At 26.2% G+C, this 23,308-nt stretch overlaps 1 protein-coding gene across 4 annotated transcripts in view; it reads left to right on the top strand.

The window, feature by feature from the left end:
• The window catches only part of LOC129968962 (spectrin beta chain-like), a 46,933-nt gene that overhangs the window by 2,547 nt on the left and 21,078 nt on the right, over window positions 1-23,308 (top strand). For all 4 annotated transcript variants that reach the window (XM_056083339.1, XM_056083341.1, XM_056083340.1 and 1 more), the window contains exons 2-23: window positions 864-1,007; window positions 2,403-2,554; window positions 7,054-7,227; window positions 7,725-7,897; window positions 8,322-8,437; window positions 8,758-8,870; window positions 9,635-9,822; window positions 9,902-10,084; window positions 11,089-11,346; window positions 11,659-11,797; window positions 12,301-12,457; window positions 13,845-14,089; window positions 18,295-18,495; window positions 19,373-19,489; window positions 19,578-19,655; window positions 19,740-19,904; window positions 20,326-20,528; window positions 21,361-21,457; window positions 21,652-21,780; window positions 22,374-22,424; window positions 22,863-22,928; window positions 23,015-23,290. In XM_056083339.1, the coding sequence (XP_055939314.1) occupies window positions 878-1,007; window positions 2,403-2,554; window positions 7,054-7,227; window positions 7,725-7,897; window positions 8,322-8,437; window positions 8,758-8,870; window positions 9,635-9,822; window positions 9,902-10,084; window positions 11,089-11,346; window positions 11,659-11,797; window positions 12,301-12,457; window positions 13,845-14,089; window positions 18,295-18,495; window positions 19,373-19,489; window positions 19,578-19,655; window positions 19,740-19,904; window positions 20,326-20,528; window positions 21,361-21,457; window positions 21,652-21,780; window positions 22,374-22,424; window positions 22,863-22,928; window positions 23,015-23,290 (3,411 nt within the window). In that variant the 5' untranslated portion in view covers window positions 864-877. The remainder of the gene's footprint in view (window positions 1-863; window positions 1,008-2,402; window positions 2,555-7,053; window positions 7,228-7,724; window positions 7,898-8,321; window positions 8,438-8,757; window positions 8,871-9,634; window positions 9,823-9,901; window positions 10,085-11,088; window positions 11,347-11,658; window positions 11,798-12,300; window positions 12,458-13,844; window positions 14,090-18,294; window positions 18,496-19,372; window positions 19,490-19,577; window positions 19,656-19,739; window positions 19,905-20,325; window positions 20,529-21,360; window positions 21,458-21,651; window positions 21,781-22,373; window positions 22,425-22,862; window positions 22,929-23,014; window positions 23,291-23,308) is intronic.

Genomic DNA, 23,308 nt, shown 5'->3' with positions numbered 1-23,308 from the left:
GTTTTATGCTTTTTTGCAATTTGTAAATTATGATTAGCTAGGATTATTTTTATATAAAAACCCTGATTAAAAATTTCTAGAATTCTATTTCTGAAAAGAGAAAAATCCTCTCCTTCCCTGTAGTAAAATTGGGGGGAAAAAAGATTAAAAACTTCAATTATTTCCTTATTCAAATGCATTTTGTATACAGCCCCTTTTCTTATTTCATTGTTCTAATCAGTATGATAAGCTGTCCGGATGTAAAAAGACATACTGTCATGACTCAGAGATAAAATTAGACAAGTGGTCGAATTAAGTAATGGGTCTTCTTCTTATTATATTCTCTTGCTTCTTATAAATTAATATTTTTATTTATTTATTTTTTTAATTATTTTGTCCTATAAAATTGTCTAACCTATTTTATGATCTCCTGTATGTATTCTTTTATTATAAAAGAGATCATTAATTATAATAAAATTGTTTCATTTGAAAAGTTTTATTTGGTATCACTTTCATTTTAAGTATTTAAATCTTCAGCATACTTAATAGTATTTTTTTTCCCCCTAGAAAATAATCATTTGTAAAACTTTGCAATTAAAATCTAAAAATTTATGTTTTGTAGGTTAATATAACTTGTTATATTATACACTTGTATTTAAATAGAAAATTAATAATTCACATATTTAAATTGGCAGTTTGATTTTTTTTTTTTTTTTGGAAATTAACAAAGTTTAAATTTAAAAAAAAATTTAGCTTCTTATAGTATATAATTAAAAAGTTTCTTATTACATACATTTTGTTTTGTGACTGTAACTTTTTTTATGTATTATTGTTTGGAGAGTTTTAAATATGTTTAAACATTATGTGTTTATGTTCTTTAATAGGTTGAGCTGTCACAATGACGACAGATATATCTGTTGCCGTTCGGTGGGATCCTGTAAATCAGCAGGAGCTTGATGATTATGACTATGATGGAGGAAACAGCTCTTCCAGGTTGTTTGAAAGATCTAGGATAAAAGCTCTGGCAGGTCAGTTCTGAAAAATTAACGTAAATCTATTTGCTCATTGATGGATTTAAAAAATTTTTCTTGAAAAATGATGAAATGTGGTGAAAATGAGTTCCTTGTGGATAATTATGCTTAATGATATGAAACAACATTATAAGAATGTGCCATACATTTAACACCTAATTGTGAATCTTTATAACTTAAGATATATATTATCCACATGTTTATGTGAAATATGAATCTAACTGCTTTAGAATTGAAAATTATAAACAGGACCATTGAATTGCATGAAAATTTAAGTGATTTTTTTTTAAAGATATTGTTTTAACATCGTTCAGGCTGCTTAGTACAAAAGTGAGAATTTGTCTTAATTTTATTTTTTCTCTTCCTTTTCTTATACCTATTATATTCTTTAAACTGTAAGTGAAATGACTGGAACACTTGTATTTAAAATGGAAGTTTAAAAATTTCTTTTGTTATATTATCAGCTACCTAGTTTGATAATATCAGAAGACGTAATTTTTTTTTGTCGCTTAATAGGTAAATTTGAATTTTTATAAAAAAAAAAAATTCTCTTTAATATAATGAAATTATTTGTAAACAAAATGTATCGGAAATGAAAGCAATACAAGTACATACATGTACGTGATGAATTGAGTTTTTTTCTCAATGGGGGGGGGGATCCATTTTTCTGGAATGGTGTAGAATAATGAGACTAGCATTTTCGTACATTTGTATGGAATGAGAAAACATATATATAGCTTTGTTTTGCTAGATATTTTCTAAAAAATGTTTTTTTTTTAGAAAAGTTTAAATATAAATGATATAAAAACAAAACTGCACCTGTATGAGGTTTTTTCCTATACAAAATAGGAAAATAGGATGTTTTATCTTATATAGTAATTATAAAAATGCTCTTTCAGCAGCTTTACTATTAAAATTGCCGAATTTGAATGAAATTATAACCACTTACAGATTCTAATAACTGAGAAACTAAGCAGGAAAATGTTATATGGAAAGTGCTTTACTGAAAAATAGTACATGAACTTCTTTACAACAAGTTTTCTCAGGAAGTTTTGATTTTTTTTAAAAAAAAATCAGAAATCTAAGTAATTTATTTAAATAAAACTAACCACTTAAATTTATCTAGAAATGAAAAGTTGTTTAAAAATGAGGCTAATTGTCTAAATTTATATGTGCAAGAGCTACAAATTCATGCATCCTTGCACATATGCAGTCCAAAGAAATGAAAATAATTTTTTTTTTCAGTTTATCCTTTTTTTAAAATTTTTTATTTGTACCCTGTTGCACAGAACTGCTTTACTTTTTTTAACTATGAAGTCAAATTTTTCTTTGACATATTTTATTTTTAAATGTTTTGGTGATGGAAACTCATTATACCTTTATTTTTATTAGATGAAAGAGAAGCAGTACAGAAGAAAACATTTTGTAAATGGGTAAATTCTCATCTTGTTCGTGCCAACTGTAGAATCACAGATTTATACACAGATCTTAGAGATGGCAAAATGTTGATTAAACTGTTAGAAATCTTATCGGGAGAAAGACTGGTAAGTAAATTTTCAAAGTGTAGAAAAATTAAGGATATTGAATATTTTTCTTTTAAATTAATGCTTTATTACTTAATTTTTAATACTTTATATTTTAAATTAAAGATGTTGGTCAATATAATTTGTGTTACAATTTTTTTGTTTAAAAAGTCATATTCAAATTTAGATTGTTGTAGAACTTTAATTCAAGTGTAAATAACATTTTTTAAAATTTTATCTTTTGCTTTTTAATTCTTCTTAAAATTCAATTACATAAGTTTTTGTATATTTCTATAGGGGGCAAAATTTCTGAAAATTAGCACTGAGTAAGTAATTTTGCATGAAGAGTGTACAGTATATGTGTAATTACACTACTATGCTAAAATTTTAGATTGAAGAAAAATTATGATTTTAGTTGCATTATACTTTAACATTAGTTCTTTGTATGCTGTGAGAAATTAACAAATTACCTTAATAATTATCTTCCCTTCCTCCTCTCACCAAGAATAAACCTCTTATCAGAATAGTTTGAAAAGAAATAATTACAATGTTGTAATATTATTTCAATATACAAACACTATAATGGCTGTCTAATAGCATATTTTAACTAAAGAAGGGTGAAGGTTTCAGTTAATTATAATATGCATTTAATTGCTTAACCTTAATCTTATTTTAATTTTTAATCTTTTTACTTGCAGAACAAAATTATTTTTAAAGAGGGGGATTTTTTATTATATTGTTGTATATAACTAAATTTTGTTATAAAAAAATTTATATGTATTTAAAGGGTGGGAGAAATTTATATATTAATATCGATTATTTTTGATTATTTCATATTTAGTTTATTTTATGTGAAAGTTTTTTAAATATATACTTGTGATTGTACTAGTTAGTCATCCATTCAGTCTTAATTACAAGAAAATAATTTTCAAAGTAGAACTTCCTAAATTATTTAAAATATTTTGTAAGATTCTAAAAATCTATTTTTCTTAAATTATTATTAAAGTTGAGAATAAAGATTATATATTTTGAAAAGTTTGTTCAATTTTCTGTTTTAAAATGATATATTAAAAAATATATTTAAACAAGTGATTGCATTTATAAACTTTTTCTCTATCTTTTACAAAACTAGTTTAAATATCCTGAATTGTTTTACTATCATTTCTTTGGATCTCCAAGAATTTGAAAAATCAATTTAAGAACCTCCTTAATCCTATTAAAAAACCCATTAAGTCTTTTTACTGATTCAAAATCTTTCTGAATTGCCTTGTGTTTTGAGAATGCATCATTCTAGTAATGGTTTAAGGTGTGTTTATTTATCATTGTTCATAAAATGGAATAAATATAGGACAAAAAGAATTTGTTTCTCTTGAATTGAGGAAATATATATATTTTAAATAGCATGGATATGCAGTTTTCATTTTTGTGTGGAAGTGTTAGCAATTGATTGTCATGTTATGACAATCTTAGTTACTGTATTTTAGCAAATAATAATAATAAATATTTTTAATTTTAAAAACGTGCATACCTAATTTTAATGAATCTAGCTGTTTTTGTTGTGAAATGAGAGAATTATTAGTAGATTTAACATTTGCTTGAAAAAAATGAAAAGAATTGTCATTGTCAGGCTTTTATTCAAATAGTCATGCCATATATCAATTTAAAGGACATTCAGAATTTACTTCATTTTGTATTTGATTATCTTGTTTAAAACTTTTAGAAATTATTCTGCACATATTTTAAGATTAAACTGTGTCTTTATTTAATGATATCTAACATTTACCTATATATTCTATAAACTGCTAAGTCAAATACCTAATAAAATTTTATATTATGACATTGCAAGTCCTAATATTCTCCTTCCATTGCTAAACTCTGTAAAAGTTGTTGGAATTTTTGGAATGTTGGTTATTAAATAAGTATGAAATGATTTATGAAAATGAAGTTTTTTAGATTGATTTATTATATTCCGAATTGAAAAAGTCCTCATTTTGTAATTTATTATTCTGAAGGTGGACTACAACTGTTTTGGATGCTTAGAATTTCAACCAATTTTTTTTGAGCTTAGAATTTCAATAGCTCAATCTTGAACTTCTCATTCATGGCCTCTCTATTTCATGACTGTCGAATGTTAGCACTCCAAGTTTCCCAAATTTTTTTCCATCTATTTAAACTGATCATTCACAATTACGTCGATTTCCTAAGTGAACACTTTACTTGAATATGCTGAAAATCTCCTTTTTCCTTTCCTCTGCTCCATATGAATGTCCAATGCAATAGTGTGATAGAAATGAACTAACAGGATATTAGCATGGGTTAAATATTGTGTTTTATGATATATTTTAATTGAATTTTTTTTTACTATAGATTTTGGAATAGCAGAACTCTGTTAGCATGATGTGGAGTGATTACTTTATCCCCTATATTAAATTATATATATAACATATATATAGACATAAATATATATAAACATAAATATATAATGACTGAACTTATACAGAACAGAAATGAAATATTATTTGACTGATTTGTGCTCGGAGAAAAATCCTTTATCTATGTAATTAGGTTCATGAATCCAAATTGGAATGAAAGAAAGAGGAGAGGGAATAAAAAGTTATACCTTATAATTTAGCAATCATTACAATTTTGTAACACTGCATTGTTAAATACTTCACCATAGAAGTAAAATTCACAAATAGATTGGCAAGACAATGGCTTTGATTGTGTTAATACTTCTCTGTTCTAAATCTGCTTATGTATATACAGAGCAGACAAGTGTATGATTAACAATATTTTTGGATGAATTTGTATATCTGTGACAAACTATGAGTCATATACTCTAATATTGAATGTTCATAGTAATAACAGTGCAGTCATAATAAAATGGAAACTTGTTTATCATTTGTTATGTAAAATGACTAAAATAGAAATTAATGTTATCCATTTCTTATGTTCAAATGTAAAATGACACCCAAGTTTGAATATACTGTAATCAAATAGTTTATTCATTAATAGCTTCTTTTTCTTTCAATTTTTTTAAAAATCAAAATAAAACTTTTCCCATTTGTCAAAAATGATAAAGGTTTGATATTTCAATATAAAATTTAGGATATCATTTAATTAAGAGTTTGAAATTACTTATATAAATATTTTCTACATAGTAAGTTATTTGCTTAAAGATGTGTTGATTTTGTAATAAATTGAAATGCTGAAAATATGTTAAAATAATTATGAATCTTGCAAATGATTAAACTGAAGATTTTATGCGAAGTTCATTTCATCTACACATTTTCATAAAATAAATGGTATTAGAAACAAAATTATCAATCAAAATAATAAATAGCTCTATTTTATGTGGGGGGAGGAGAGTAATCTGTAAGATTGATACTTTGCTATTAAATGATTAACTACTCCAAAATACAAAGCTTTGTTGCTTTTTTTCTATATGAATTGTTTTAACATTTTTTTAATTAACATTTACTTTTTATAGAATATATCCTTTGTTTGGTAAAATTTCTTTATTTAAAAATATTCCAATCTTCACTATTCTGTGCTAAAAAAATGAGTCTTTCTGGATATATTTTTTGTGGGTATTTTATTATCTAAACATTTTTTTTTTTCTGATGAGGAACTGCCTTGTGACATCATAGTGCTATTGAAAATATAAATGTGTGGTTCATTTTTTAAAAAAATTTGTGGTGTTTTCTTTATTTTTTTTATTTGTCGTATTAACCTGCTCATATATTAAATAGAATTCTCCTTTTGCTTTCAGCAGTGGAATAAAATCATGCAATGAAATATTTGATGAAATAATAAAATCTGTAATTGGAAATTAGTCAAAAAATAGTTTTAAAAATTTCCCAAAATTTATATATTTGCATGATTATGTAATTGCTAATGTTAAGATAGCAATTTTTTATTTATATATCTTTAAAATAACACACAATTCATATTTATGCATAGTGTCTTTGGAAGTTACCATAAAAAAATGAAAAAAATTCAGCTGAATTTTTTATTTTTATTTATTTTTTAAAGAAAAGTTTCAAGGTACATATTCTCATTCTTCCAGTTAAATATGTACCAAATTTGGTAGATAGTATCATCGCCATACATATTCGTCGTTATAACTAGTAAAGATTTTTAAATAAGAAAATGTAAATATATACTTTTCATATACATTAATGATTAGAAAAGGAGTATATATGTGCAATGTGCTTTTGGCAGTCAAAGATTATAATGAAGTTATGAGCACTCAAGGACAATTAATCTTAGTTAGCTAACTTGGAAATTGGTCTAATATATGTGTGAATTATTAATGAATTTTTTGAGTGTTTGTAAACAAAATCAATATGAATCATATTAATCTGAATATTAACTGAAATCTTATTTTAATTTATAAGATGTTCATTATGTTATTTTCATGAAGTCTTTGCCTTTTTTCCAGTTATTAAGTAGTTGTTTTAAAACTGCTGGTATCATAATATTGAAAATTAGGGTGAGTAATTATGTTTTTCTTGTAGCCAAAACCTACTAAAGGAAAAATGAGAATTCACTGCCTTGAAAATGTAGATAAAGCTCTGCAGTTCCTTAAAGATCAGCGGGTACATTTGGAAAATTTAGGATCCCATGATATTGTAGATGGAAATCCTCGACTCACTTTAGGTCTTATATGGACCATCATTCTAAGGTTTCAGGTAAAAATCATTTTTATTTGATCCTAATATATTTTTTAGGATTTACCATTAAATTATGCTAAGTAAAAGTGTAGATTGACACTAAAACTTATCCAAATTGTTGTTATTAAACTAATTAGATACTTTCAGTGCCAGAATGGAAATTTATAATCCATTGTATCTAATATATTCTATACACATAGCATCTAATACATTCTAATGTACAGTTAAATATAGATGTTTGAAATTCTACAGAATTCTTTGTTTAAAATTTTTGATGAAATAATTAAATATTACCAAGGCTGAATCGTAATATTTATGTAACACTAATATTTAACCATTTTAATTGAATTAAACAGAATTTAATGCATCTGACACACTTTGAACTCCTGTTTTATAAGTTTTAAAGGAAAAAAATAAACTTTTAGCAAATTTATTCCCAAAAATTTTTTATAAGTTAAGCATTTTTATATTTTTAGAAAACTTCAAATGATATTTTTCTTTTAATTTCTTTTTAGATTCAAGACATCACAATTGAGGAAGTTGATAATCAAGAAACTAAATCTGCTAAAGATGCATTATTATTGTGGTGCCAAATGAAAACTGCTGGCTATCCCAATGTTAATATCAGGAATTTCACTACTAGTTGGAGAGATGGTTTGGCCTTTAATGCAATTATTCATAAGCACAGGTAAGTTTGTGAAAATTTGAAATATTTACAAGAGTCAGTATATGACTTTTTTTTTAATTATAATTTTTGTATCCTTTCTTTTAATTATTTTCAATTTTCAGTATATATATATAATGTTAGAAAGTATCAACTCTGAATGTTTAATCTAATATTAATAGATCGGAATTATCTTTATTAACATCATGCTGTCCAGCAACACCACATTGGTGCCCCACGAAAATTATCCCATTTAATGATAACTAAAATTACCTGAACCAGTCCTATGGTGAAAAATAGAAGAATCCTGATTAGACATGTGGACAGCATAGTGTTAAAAATTTCTTTACTTTCAAAATTCATTTTAGGCTTATTAGACTATTTTATACAAAAATATTTTTCATTCTTAGTTCAATTTGGTAACTGAAAAGAATGTTTCTCTTTACAGACCTGATTTAATTCAATACGATAAGCTTTCTAAATCAAATGCCATCTATAATTTGAATAATGCCTTTTCTACTGCTGAAGAACATCTTGGTGTAACAAGACTACTAGATGCTGAAGGTTTGTATTTGTTGCAGTTGTGATCTTCAATAAGATTAATGATAATTTTTAGTAAATGTTCAATCTTTCATTGTTTAAATTTTTCATATTGGCATATACAAAACTTCAAAATTTTATGGCTTTCTTTGTACGCAATAGCCAGAACTCTTTTTTTTTTTTTTTTTTTTGTTCTTGTTATTGTAAATTTTAAAACATTATGGTTCAATAAATTTATAACATATTTGATCTTTTTTTAATGAATAACAATTTTCTGCTGTATAATACTAGTTTATTGTTCTCACCTGATTTTTAATCTCGTATCCCCGCTTTCTCTGTCGTAGATGTTTATGTTGAAAATCCTGATGAGAAATCTATCATTACATATGTTGTCACATATTATCATTACTTCTCTAAAATGAAGGCTGAAACTGTCCAAGGAAGGAGGATTGGAAAAGTTAGTAATATTTTAAAATTTTATTATTTTTTATTGAAATTAAAAATTTATTTATGACACAATTAAGATAAGGTGTATCATATTTAAAACAGTAAATTTTACTGTGATTATTTCATTCTTAATAGTTATTAAGTTGATAAATCCTACTTAATGCTAGAATTGTTATTCCAAATATTTAGTTTAAAATGAAAAACAAGTTATAGTTTTAAATCTTTTTCTAATTAGTTTGTAGAGAATGCTTATTTTGCAATGATTTTTTTTTTGTTTGTTAGATAAAACTTTAAAATTATTTTAACCATAATGTAAGCAGTTCAAAAATTCATTCTTTCTGTAATCATAATTTATATTTTTTCTGATTAACTAGCAAAGTTTATACTTTACGTAATGAAAAAAAATTAACTTTTTTTTTTTTTTTTTTTGCCATTTCATTATGCAGCATCTGTTTTAAATGTATAGAATAGTCAGTTGTTATTATTATTATATTAAATATTTCAAAATGATATACTTATGAACAACTTATTATAGGAATCTGTTAAATCTGAGAATGAATTTCTCTGAAACTTAGCAATAGATTATTATCATAAAAAATTGTATTGAGTTACAAATTTAAACACTATAATATATAAGCTTTCACTTTATTTTGTTCTATTATTTTTATTAAATAATTTCTGATCATTAGTAATTTATTTTAAAAAAATTTCACCTTAAATATTTTGTACTTGTTGAATTGAAAAAATATTTTGACAAACTGAAAATATCTTTAGGTTGTTGGATTAGCAATGGAAAATGACCAACTAATTGATGAATATGAAACCTTGACTACAGATCTTCTTCAATGGATTGAACAAACTATACTAGCATTATCCGATCGAAAGTTTGCCAATTCATTATCAGGTGTACAACAACAGCTCACAGCATTCAACAATTATAGAACTACTGAAAAACCACCCAAGTAATTATTTTGCTTTATGTTTTTTAATTTTTAGATGTAAATTGATGAGAAAATTCTGAAAAAAACATATTTGTTTCAGGTTCCAAGAGAAAGGCAATCTTGAAGTTCTGCTTTTCACAATACAAAGTAAAATGAGAGCTAACAACCAAAATCCCTACTTTCCAAAAGAAGGACAGAAAATTGGTGACATCAATAGAGCTTGGGAGCGTCTGGAAAAAGCTGAGCATGAAAGGGAATTGGCTTTACGTGAAGAATTAATAAGGTATAATATTTTTCGTATTATACCTACTGAAGTACTGTTTTACTGGCATTACTCCATTGCATTAATGATTTTTTTTTATTTATGTTTAAGTTATTTAATCTTAATTCATATTTGTTAATGAATACGCTGAAATATTTGTAAAAGAATTTTTTAAATGAAAACTTTGATATGTAATTGATTAAATTAAATTTCTTAAATGTGATATCAAATATTACTTTTTGTTATGTTTGCAGTTGTTACTGTGCCAGTTCTCTGATATTGAACTGAAAACTGTAATATCTCTAATGAAAGCAAAGTCGATTAAAATCTATCCAGCTATTCTAACATCTTTAAATAAAATTATAAAGTAAATTTTTATGTTGTTAGATTTCACCCTTCCAGTTGTACTTTTCAAAAAAATATAATCTTATTGGTTTTTTTCACCCTGCCTAACTTTAAAGGCTCTATCTCATAGAAGAAAAGTTATTCATGGGAATAAACAAACAAACACATATTTGTCTAAAGAATTGCATCTTTGAAAGTTATTACAGAGGTTTGTTTTTGAATTATGTAATAAAACTACACATTTGAATTTAACAATAAATCTTCGTCTATTTAATGTATTAATGATTACAATCTTCTTGCTGCCCTGCCCATTAATAAATTTTCTGTTTTCAATTGTTACCACATGTAAATAAATTTAAAATCATTAGATGCAACTTTGAAATTTGTAAGTGATGCTTTCTTTTTGGGGAATTTATTTTGATCAATATATTTTAAATTGTGTATCAGATGTATTGCTAGAATACTTGGTGCATTGCATTGCTAATTGGTAGGATTTTCTATTCATCATTGCAAATAATAATTATCATTTTAAGCAGTATGTTTAGTAAAGCTGAATGTTTTAACCCAAATGTAAGTATAAAATTGTCCAAAATTTAATGTTTGAAATCTATGTAAATAATTTTGTTTACATATATTTGTTAAAAAAAATCTTATCAATTTTTTTTTTTTTTTAATTATAGGCAAGAAAAATTAGAACAATTGGCTGCAAGGTTTGATCGTAAAGCTGGAATGAGAGAAACATGGCTCAGTGAAAACCAGAGGCTGGTATCTCAGGATAACTTTGGTTTTGATTTAGCATCAGTAGAGGCTGCTGCTAAGAAACATGAAGCAATAGAGACAGATATTTATGCTTATGAGGAAAGAGTTCAAGCAGTTGTTGCTGTTGCACAAGAACTTGAGACAGAAAACTATCATGATATTGACAGAATCAATGCCAGGTAAACTGGATTCAAAAGAGTAGATTTTTACTAATATATCCTTTTTGAAACTGAATTAATTAAAACATTTTTTGTTCTTAAATTTTTCTAATAATAGTACTGTTATTATTATTTTTTTTCCAATTTTTTTTTTCCGTATGATATCTGAATTTTCTTGAAGAAAATAGTCAATTTAATTTTTATTGTATTTTTATGAAATTCAGATAATATTCGAATATTAGTCTATTTAAAAACCGGGCAAACTTATTATTTATAAGCTATTAAATTTTATTGACAGTAAAGGCTAATAAATTACTGAATTTTAAATTGCAGGAAAGACAATGTTCTACGGTTGTGGAATTATCTTCTGGAACTTCTCAGAGCTCGACGAAGTCGTCTTGAGAAGTCTATGGCTTTGCAGCAGACATTCCAAGAAATGATATTCATTTTAGATTCTATGGAAGAAATCAAAGTTTGTTTTATTCTTTTTTATTAAAAAAATTTAAAATAAAACCTTCTATATGATATCTTTGATTAGTCATTTTCTGATTTCAGCTTATACTATTTGAAAAAATATTTCTATCTAAATTATCTTATTAGTTGCTTTACTTTTTACATTATTTGCTTAGCTCCTTTTAAAAACTAAAAACAAGATTATCTCATTGGTGTAATCTTCTTTCTTTACTTAAGATGAATTTTGATATTCGATTCTTTAAAAGCACTTTTAGAGAATGGAATAACATGTTCAATTTAAACATTTCAGGTAATTAACTTATGGGTGACAGTTATTTCAAAATTTCTGTGCTTTGACTTAAAATATTTTGGAATAAATTATACTTTTTTTTATCTTAAATTTTGTAGAAAGCATCAAAACTAAAAATGTTATTGTTCATTAAGAGCTAAATATGTCGATTTCCCAAATAATGAGAAAAAATACATTATAATGAATAAAATATCCAATTCTTTCCCTTGCAGGCTAGATTACTATCTGAAGATTATGGAAAACATCTTATGGGAGTTGAAGACTTGCTTCAGAAACATAGTCTGGTTGAAGCTGACATCAATGTCTTAGGCGAAAGAGTTAAAGCTGTTGTACAGCATTCTCAAAAATTCATTGATGAAGAAGAACATGGTAAGAGGAACAAAGTTTTTATTTATTAGAAAGAAGATTTATTATTTTAAATACAAGCCAATCAGTTTTCTTTTTTGCTGTTGTTAAGAGCATCAAAAAAAAAAAAATAATAATAATTCATTTTAAAGAAATTTATATTTTAATCAATATGCTGATTTTTTTTTTTTTTTTTTTTTTCACTTTCTCATATATGAAAGTATTTCGAAAATACTGTAATCGTCAAGAAATTTAACCTTGAAATTTTAATGAATCTCCATGTCTAATATTATCCCAAATTCGACCATTTGTTTGCAACAAAGATAACTAAAAAATGCTTTGAGCTAGGCAGGTGAAATTTGGTATATGGACTTTAGACATACATTTGTAGACTTTTTTCAAATTTCAAAATAAATTTGTAGATTTTTGTCGAATTCCATTCAGAAGTCTGTCCCACTGAATATAAGCTAACATAACTACTCAACAAAGAGAACTAGATGGATAAAATTTAGTTCTCAGATTTAAATCTAGAGTGTAGATACTTATCAATTTTGGATCTCATTCCATCAGGGAGCTGACTTTCTATCTTTCTGTATTTTTACAAGCATGTAAACAGGATAATGATGTAAACATATCAAATTTGATAGGTGATTTCGCAACTGCAGTTGTAATTCTATGCCAAATTTTAATTTCAGATGGATTTTAAAAAAAAAGTTTACAACTCAAATTTGGTTTTTGGGTACTACTAACTGCATTGCAAGGATTAATTGTCAAGGATCTCATGATAGATTCTGTAAAAATTAATGCCATAGATCAATATTCTATAATTATTGTTGACCAGTGCGATATAAAACATTTGTGGCCTTCTGAAATTTTATGTGGAGTGAGGAAGATAACATCTTTATTAGAGAATATGCAAGAAAATCTGGGAATACCACTCCTACTTGGTTTTCTTTATTTATCAGTAATGAGAGTATTTTTTATTTAATATTAGGTGAAATGTTGTAGCTGGAATATGAAATTTTTAAAATTATTACATAGTTTGTAATTTTATTAGAGTGATTGATAGTATGAACATTTAAATCTTAATGTTTTTAGAATAATCTATTTTTATTTTTGAATTATTTTTATATAATCCATTGTAACTGTATCAGTGAATATAAATATATATATTCTTTTCAAAATGATTTCAAAAAAATTCTTTTCAAAATATTTCAACAAATGTTAGATTGTAGTAAATTTTTATTCATAAATATTGTTTAAAAAAAAAACCCAGATTTTTATGTCTACAAATGATTTATGGTTTATTCTTTTATCCTGTAACACCATTATGAAGTAACTAAAATGAAATTTTCGCATTTCATTTTTGAAACAATTTTTATTTTAAATAATATTTATATTGCATTGGTAGGTTATCGTCCTTGTGATCCAAATATAGTAACAGACAGAATAAACCAATTAGAAGCTGCATATTCTGAATTGGTGCATCTTGCCCTTGAAAGAAGAAACAAACTAGATGAATCTAGAAAATTATGGCAATTCTATTGGGATATGACAGAAGAAGAAACCTACATCAAAGAGAAAGAACAGATCTTATCTTCGGATGATATTGGTCATGACTTGACTACTGTACATTTGCTCATTTGTAAAAATAAGGTTTGTTACTTAGCATTTTTTATTAAAATATGGGTCATTCTCATGAAAACAGTCATTATGAGAGCAGAAAATTAAAAAAAAATTAAGTTGATGAAAAGTTTTGAAACTTTTTATATAAATATATGTATGTAAAAGCTTTATAATAAAAATATTGATCCTGCAAAAAAATTACAATATTTAGATAAATTAATTAATTTAAAAATATAAAAAGTAAGGGAATGACACATATGGTGAGGGAATGATGTTCCACTAAAATATAACACTTTACACTTTTATTTTAACAATTACAAATACATTAAATTAAGAAAGTCATAATATATTTAAGTAATACAAGTAAATATAAGTAATACACTAAAAGAAATCATTTATAAGTTTGGAAAGTAAAATTGGCTGGCACGATTGTCATATGGAATGGGTTGAGAAATTTTTCTTTTGATATCTGTACGTGGATAATTATGTATATCTTTTGGGAAAGGCCATTTGTATTTTCCTCCCCTTGCTGGAACCATTACATCAACTGTGACATATTTTAAACACATTGCTTTTAATTCTCCAGGGTACAGATTCTTTGCGTATTCTACCAACACCCAATCTCCTATATTTAACACCTCAGAATTTTTCCCTTTATTGCAGTCATCTACTGATGAAACTGTACTTTTACTATTGTACTCAAATGCTGTTCCCAAATTATAGTGTTTGCACAAAATTGATGCATCGCATGTAAAACACGAGAGAGAACGGAAATTCAACATATTACTTTTTGAACTGTAAGCTACTTGGTGTACTTTCATTGTTCCAAAGAATGTTTTAATATCTTCGGATATTAGTTCATCACTTTTATTAACATCATCATTTGTAACTTCAAATAAAGTTACTCCTTTACAACTCTCTCTCAAAACAGATATGAATGTGTTATAATTATGCACATCTTTTCCCTCTGCAACTATTCGATCTGCTGTTCTTTTTAGAACAGCTCCAATTCCGTCAGGAGCGCCTTTTCCATGTCCTGTTTTACTGTTGTTCCAAGTGAAATTCTCAACACCAGGAACAAGTTGCTGCACATGGTTAGATATCAAATAGAACATTTTTTTGTTTCTATACTGACTTGATGGCCCATCACTCAACATATGAACATATTTAGGTTTCTTTGTAAATTTTTGAAGAATCCACTCAAAAATTGGTTTGAGATGTGCCCATATTGATGCTGAATCATGTCTGAGTGAAGGACTTATTGTAGCAAAGGGGTATGAAATTACATCATCATTTTCTTTGTTGTAGTAAACACCTGTATGAATTGTAACTTGTTGCCGACCACTTCCAAAATGAACTGACTGAACTTCTTGGTTATATTTGCACACATAATTTTCGCTAAAATCGATGTGTACTAATATCGAGTCTGTTGATAAATTGTTTTTCAAATTTTTCATTGCTTGATACTGATGTGATATGTTTGAAATGTGAGTCAGATATTTTGGTAAGCTGCCTTCTAATTCTTTAATTAAATCAGATGTAGTAGCTTCAACTTCTACCTTCACTGGTTTATTAGAAATTTTTGTTTGATTTTTAACAATATATGTATTTTTTTCAAAGATCCATTTTTTGTACTTCAGTGTTTCTTTCTCATCATGCACATTATACACAGGTAATTTGTTCTTACAGTCCTGGCATTTCCTTGACAAACAATCTTCGCTCTTGGAATCACAAGTTAGTGCTTTTATTAAACATGCAGGTGACTTGTAATCAGATACATTAACCTCATACAGCTTTGAGATGATCATCTCCATATTTGCATGTATTATACATTTACATGTATCTCTATCTTGAATTTTCGGTTGCTTAACCCAAAATGGACGCATTCTACAAAATGTGGAATAACTCATTCGGTAATTTGGATTTTCATTTAAAAATTTTCTATAAAGGTTTTTTAATGTATCAGTAAGCACTCTCTTTTGTTTCTTTATCTTTTCTTTTGTAATACATTCTTTTTTGCCAGCACACATTCTAGATACATCATCAGATTCAAAGAAAGCTGCCACATCTTTTGATACAGTTTCAGAAATTAATTTGAATTTTTTCATATTTTATTCGCTTGACTCTTTAATTTTCTGATACTTCATAAACCGTTTTGCATAACACAATGCTCTATACTTCTTTAGAATTTTTCCATGCAACAGTCTATGAAACATCTGCTTTTCCCTGTGTGTCTTTCCTAAGGTTTTGAAATTACTACCTACTTGTAAACGCAGTGCTTCTCCAAATACCAACCTTTTGCGAACTGAGGGTGATACTATTTCTTTGCCTAAAAATTTATTTATTTGACTTCTTGGTGACATTCTGTTTTGGTTTTGGTTTTTAATTCTATAAAATCTCTTCTTGTAGCGTTCAGCTCGAGTTTTTTGGACAGAGATCTCATGTTCAAGATCCTTTATCTTTTTTTGCATTTTTGCTCTATTTTTGGAACGTATTTTCTTACCAATTTCTTTCCTTGAATTCTGAACTTCAGACAAAGACACATTTTGTTTACTTGACTGTCCTGGAACATTCTCAGTTGATGGTGGCTCATTAGCATCATTTTCAATTGATTCTGTTGCAGCTTGTTTCTTCAATCTGTAGTTCCTAGAGTTATTCTTCCACTGCTTCCTCTTTATCCTTAAATTACGGTTGGTCATTTCAGAGACAGTTTTCACTTGCCCCTTTTCCTTTTTTCTTAAGTATTTGATTCGCTCTTTCTCCTTTAATATTAAACATGACTCTGGATTCATCTTGAGTCGTTCCCTTCTTTTCCGATCATATTCTTTTTTCTTTAAACGAGCTTCTTCTTTAGTCTTCCCCATAACAAAAATATCTGGACGATAAAAAAATAATATTATATAATGTTTTTAAAGCATACATTCTAAATTTACTAATTAGATTTTTACTTTGGTGAAAACTGCTTTTTATCTCTTGATTAATTTTATACCATAAAAAATTCATAAACAAATTAAATTTTAATATTTAAATTCACAAAATAATATACAAGTTTTATTAATTAGCACTGCTTAAAAAATAATATTGTTTATGGCTTCTCTAAACAGGATATAACTTCTTATAACATTCATAGAAATTAACCATATTTAATTCAAAAATCAGTTTAAGTTATATTTTATTACACTTAATTTCATTGAGTAGTATTAGATTTTACATATAATTGTATTTCATTACCAAATTCAGAATCAATCTTAAAAATAGACCAAAAACAGACTATTTATATTAAATGGAAAAAAGAACAAAATATAAAAATTAAGAACAAAAACACAAAAATGTATTTAAAATTAAAGAAGAAACTCATTTTTTGAATATTTAATACTTAAGAATCATTCCCTCACATTAGCATCATTCCCTCACTTTATACTTTGGTGAGGGAATGATAGTGAGGGAATGACAAATTTATTAAAATTTGTTAATGGTAGTTAGGCTTAACTACTGTCTGAGTTCCATCATTTACAAATGCATTCAAACAAGAAAGTAAATTATAATTATCCTCAATTTAGATATTATTTTGTTTTATTTTATTTTATAAAAAGACATGAGGGAATGATATATGTAAAAAAAATTACCTGTTTTGATGTATTCGAGTGGATTCCAGAGCCAAAGCTTCAGTAAGTTGAAGATGAAAACATGCTGCAATGTTGCTGGGTGTTGTCAATAATAAATCACTAAACTTTTTCTCAAATTTTTTACTCCATGATGACTGTGATAAATAAATGTACTGTTGTGAGGGAATGATGCAACACACTGGAGACAAACTTTAAAATAGTGCTGTGTCAATATTTATTGCTGAAATTAAATTTAAAATGGATTTTCTCCATTCTACATTTCATTATCCTGAAATAAAATATGCAACTCCATGAACTTCTTTCTTGTTTATCTAGAAACATTTTTTGTTTATTTTTGATCAGTAGTGGGGACAAGTGAGGGAATGATATTTTGGTACATTTAAGTTATATAAATTATATAAAAAATAAAAATTTAAAATTTTAATTTTGTTTTCATGTTAAACTGCATTCTTTAAGATATTCTATCTCCCCAAAATTTGTATAAATAAAATAAAAAATGATAAATTATAGTGGGGACATGAAAATGACTGTTTTCGTGAGAATGACCCATATATTAATTGATTATTAATCTTCAAATAGAGAACTAAGTTTAAAAAAATTTCAATTTAGGCAATGGAAGATGAAATATCTTCTCATGAGCAACAGTTGCATGATGTTATTCAAGTTGGAGAAGACCTTATAGCAGCTAACCATTTTGGATCTGACAGAATAAGAGATAGAATTGGAGAAGTGAACGGTATGTGGGATCATCTGAAAGAATTACTGGCCACACGTAAACAGAGATTATATGATGCTGTTGACTATCATCAAGTAAGTGCTTTATTATTTTAAAAAAAAATGTCTTTAAAGATATATATTGCTGTTGGAAATTTTGCCTTTTTATTTTCATCTTCTAAAATAGGGGAACAAAAAAAAGAAAAACAAAACAAAACACTTTTAATCAACTTTTTACTATTGGCTATGCAAAAATGCATAAAAAAGATTTTAATATTTAAAACATAGTAATTGGGTAATTGGATCAAATGTAATCATCAATTAAAAGGGTAGTAAATATAGATTCCATATTTATAAAAAATATATAATTTTAAATTTTAATCTTTTTTTTTTAAATTAAATTGTAAATGAACAATTTATTCTGCAATCTAAATCTATATATTCTCCAATTTTTTCTGCATCATTTTCATTTAGTCTTTAAATGATTGGCGAAAATTTGCACCCATTTTGATGCCATTGACATTTGAACTTCTGTTATGAATCCTTCCAATAAAATTCATTATATTATAGAAATAATATTAGTTGCCTGTTAGTATCATAATCATTATTTTTAATGTTGTAATATTGTTTATTAGAATACTAGTTGTTTTTTGCAAGTGTGTTTCAGTTTGTAGTTTCTTTTTTTTTTTTTTTTTTTTTCTAAAATGAATAAGATAAAGTTAGCATGGAAAAAAGATTAGTACATATAATCAAAAAGAAGCTTAGTGAAATATTTGTATTAAGAGTCAACTTTATTTTATCAAAAGTTTAAAATCAGCTCTCCACATGACACTAAATTTGCCAATTTTTTTCACCCATTATTTCTGACTTTCAGTAGATTATTATTATATATGGATTTCAAAATAATTTAGTAGTAATAATTTAACTTAGTCTTTTTTATTTTAAAATTTATTTAATATGATCTCCTTTACAGTTCTTTGCCGATGCAGATGATGTTGATACTTGGATGCTTGATACATTGCGTTTGGTATCGAGTGAGGATGTGGGACGAGATGAAGCCAATGTGCAATCTCTACTGAAGAAACATAAGGTAATTTGTGTGTTTGTGATATGAGATTTTTATGTGTTTTGATCCACTAATATATAATGTATTGAAAAATCAACTTTTTTTTTTCTAGGATGTTACTGATGAACTTAAAAATTATGCTAACACAATTGATGCACTTCATGCTCAAGCATCTGCCCTTGGAGAAAAGGTAATAATTTTTATTAAATTAATCATATATTATTATTAATAATTAATTAATCTTTTTAATATAATTGAATTAATTCAATTGTAGGATCGTGAAGCACCAGAAGTTCTGGAGCGTTTGGCCAGTATTGATCGCCGCTACAAAGATTTGGTAGAACTTGCTAAACTGAGAAAGCAGCGTCTGTTAGATGCACTCTCTCTGTACAAATTGTTTAATGAAGCAGATGGTGTTGAACAATGGATTGTAGAGAAGGTATAGATACATTTTAGAGATTAATATCTAAAAATCTTGTCCCTTTAGTAGAAATATTATAAATAAATGTAAAGGGAAAATTTCATATATACAATGAATATTGGAATTCCAACTTAACAAAACTTGTTTTGCTTTCCATAACTGGTATTATTGCTATTCTATAATTTACATTGAATGATATTTTATTCATAATTACTTGTGTAAATTTTTTGTTAATGATTTGAAATTCTGATACAGAGTTACTCAATCATTTAATTAACTTACGGTTTATAAATTTTGTTAAAATTAATCCTGAAATGCAGTTAATAATTTTATTTTATTGATTTTTCATTTTATTCTTATTATGCTTATAACTGACATTTTTTAAATATTATTCAGAAGTGAAAAAAGATAAGCTCAATATTTCTTATCTTGTTAATAGGAGAAAATGATAGATAGTATGGCTATGAGTCGAGACATGGAGGATATTGAAGTAATGCGGCATAGATTTGAAGGCTTTGAGCAAGAAATGAATACCAATGCTACCAGAATGGCTGTAGTAAATCAATTAGCTCGTCAGTTGTTAAATGTAGAACACCCAAATTCAGAAGAAATCATGGCCAGGCAGAATCAACTCAATCAAAGGTCAGGTTTATTTAAAGTATTTTTAATATAGGCTTAGCATCTCTTTTATGCTAAAGTAACACATTCATGTTCATATTTTCTTTAATATATAATTTATGCTTATTTATAAATAATTTTATAAGCATTTATTAAAGTGCAATGGCACCACTTTGATCTCCATACTTATTTGAAATATTAAATTTTGTGGCATTCATAATTTTAAATTTGTCTTCCTGATCTCTGATGTTTTTATATGATTAAAAATAAATACTATGTTAGGGGATTAAAATAACATCATAAATATAAGGTTAATAGATTATCAGTTGAAACTTCCAATTAATACACACAAATATAGCAACAAATTTTATGTATCTACTTTACCTTTAAGGGACATCCCTTTAAAATTTCATAGTCATAATATAATTCATGTATCACTTCAGTAATCTTGTCTAATCCGATGGCAAAATAACCTATATAAAAAAAAAAAGCAAGTTGTTACTGTGCTTATAAATAAACTTTTTTCAGAATATACAGGATCTTCCAAAACAATGTGTACATTTTAGATTAATAAAGCAAATTTTCAGTAATTTAATTAAATTTTTAGTATTCCGTCATTTCTTTAAGTTAATTTATGAAACTGTTAATTATTTATGAAGTAGTTATACAAAAGTGTAATGTTTGGACATCTTGTTTGTATATCTGTAACATAAATGCTTTATGAAGTCTTCTAAAGTATTACTGACAAATTTCTGAGAATGAATTATTTTTCTACTATTAAAATTGCTTGTAATCGGAATGAATATTTCTAAAAATGTTTCATTTATATTTTCTTATTTACTGATTTTTTTTATAGGTGGTCAGCTCTACAAGAAGTTGCTGAACAAAAGAAAGAAGAAATCAATTCAGCCCATGGTGTTCAGACTTTCCATATTGAATGCAAAGAAACTATTGTAAGAATACTTTTTATGATTTATATTTTGTAGTATTACATATAATCTTGTCAAGGCTCCTGAGTAAAAAAATAAAATTAAATTCTGCATATAATTTATGAGTCAGTTTAAAATTTCATTATATTGTTGTAGATCGTTTATTAATTTCAAACCCTCCCCATCCTTTTCTGAAAATCCTTTTCCTTTTATAATAGACTTGGATTGAAGAAAAGACTAAATTGCTGCAAGCAACTGAAGAACTTGGTAATGATCTTACTGGCATCATGACATTGCAGAGGAGACTTAGTGGCATGGAACGAGATTTGGCTGCAATTCAAGCAAAGGTGAATGCAAAAATCTTCTTTCTATAAAATATTCAATCTTTATTATAAAAATATTCAATGTTGGAGACATTAAAATGATTCAAATGCACTATGGAATTGAATTAATCTGTAAGTGAATGTATCCATGATCCAGAAGAAATTATAAAATATTTATTTTTAAGTTCTATTAAATGCTAGTGTAGATGATTGAATGCTTTGTTAAAAAATTAATTAAATTATAGTTCTTTTACTTTCAAAATAATTTATTTATGACTGAATTTGAATACAGAAATATTTTTAATGATTTGTTTTGATCTTGATTTTTTAGAATACATTATACCAGGTTTGTTTCAAATATTATTTAACTGCATTACATTATTCTTTTCAAAATCAAATCTTAATTTGAATATACTGCTGTAATTTGAAAATCATGTTGTACTCTAAAATTATAATAGCACTTAATTTGTAGTTTTCATTTTTTCCTTAGGACAAAAGTAGAATTTAGTGCAATTCAGAGACATTTTAATTTACAATGTGGTTGTTTTAAAAATGTATTTTTATTCAATTAAATAAATATTTACCTTGCTATAACAAATTTGTTTTATTTCTTTTAGTTGGATTCATTGGAACAAGAGGCAGATAAAATACAAGGGGATCATCCTGAGGTAATTTTAATATATAATGGTACCTAATGGAAGCATTAGCTGAAAAATATTCCAGACTTTTTCTTTTTTGGATGTGTGAAAATTTGTGTTCTCAAACTTTTATCTTTAAAATAAGTTTTTAAATTATGGACTTTCAATCATATTTTCTAAACATTGAAATATATATTTAAATGTTTCAAAATTTAAATTTAATTTAATTTAAAGTAGGCTTGTAAAAATTACTATTTATTTCCTCACTATCGTCAGCTGGACATATTGTCTCTATTTAGACTTTACTTATTTGAATTTTTAGTTATGATTTGTTTAAAGAACTTAGATATTCTTTTGAGAATGGAAGTACATTTAATTCCATTATAAGTATATCAGGTGATTTGAATGTAAAAATCATTTTAAAATTAAAATATTCTTTGTTAAATTGCCAATGTATTTGTTTTACAGGAAGCAGAAGCTATTAGAGAAAGAGTAACTCAGATTAAAACAGTCTGGGAGCAATTAACACAATTGGTAAGTTTAAATTTTTTAAAAAGATTCTTATTGATGAATTTCTTTAAAATTTCAATTTGAAAAATGCCATTTGTGTAATTTAACAGCTCAAAGACCGAGATGCTAAACTTGAAGAAGCTGGTGACTTGCATCGCTTCCTTAGAGATTTGGATCACTTCCAAGCTTGGCTCACCAAAACACAGACTGATGTTGCATCTGAAGATATTCCATCTAGTCTTTCAGAAGCTGAAAAGCTTCTCAGCCAGCATCAACAAATCAGAGATGAAATTGATAACTATACTGAAGATTATAATAGCATGATGGAGTATGGTGAAAAGGTTACTCAGGATCAAACTGATGCTCAGTATATGTTCTTGCGAGAAGTAAGTTCTTAGTGTGAA

Source organism: Argiope bruennichi, chromosome 5 (genome assembly GCF_947563725.1).
Source record: "Argiope bruennichi chromosome 5, qqArgBrue1.1, whole genome shotgun sequence".
In the NCBI taxonomy this organism is placed as follows: Eukaryota; Metazoa; Arthropoda; class Arachnida; order Araneae; family Araneidae; genus Argiope; species Argiope bruennichi.
Note: the sequence above shows the minus strand (reverse complement) of the source record. Positions and strands in the feature narration are given on the sequence as shown.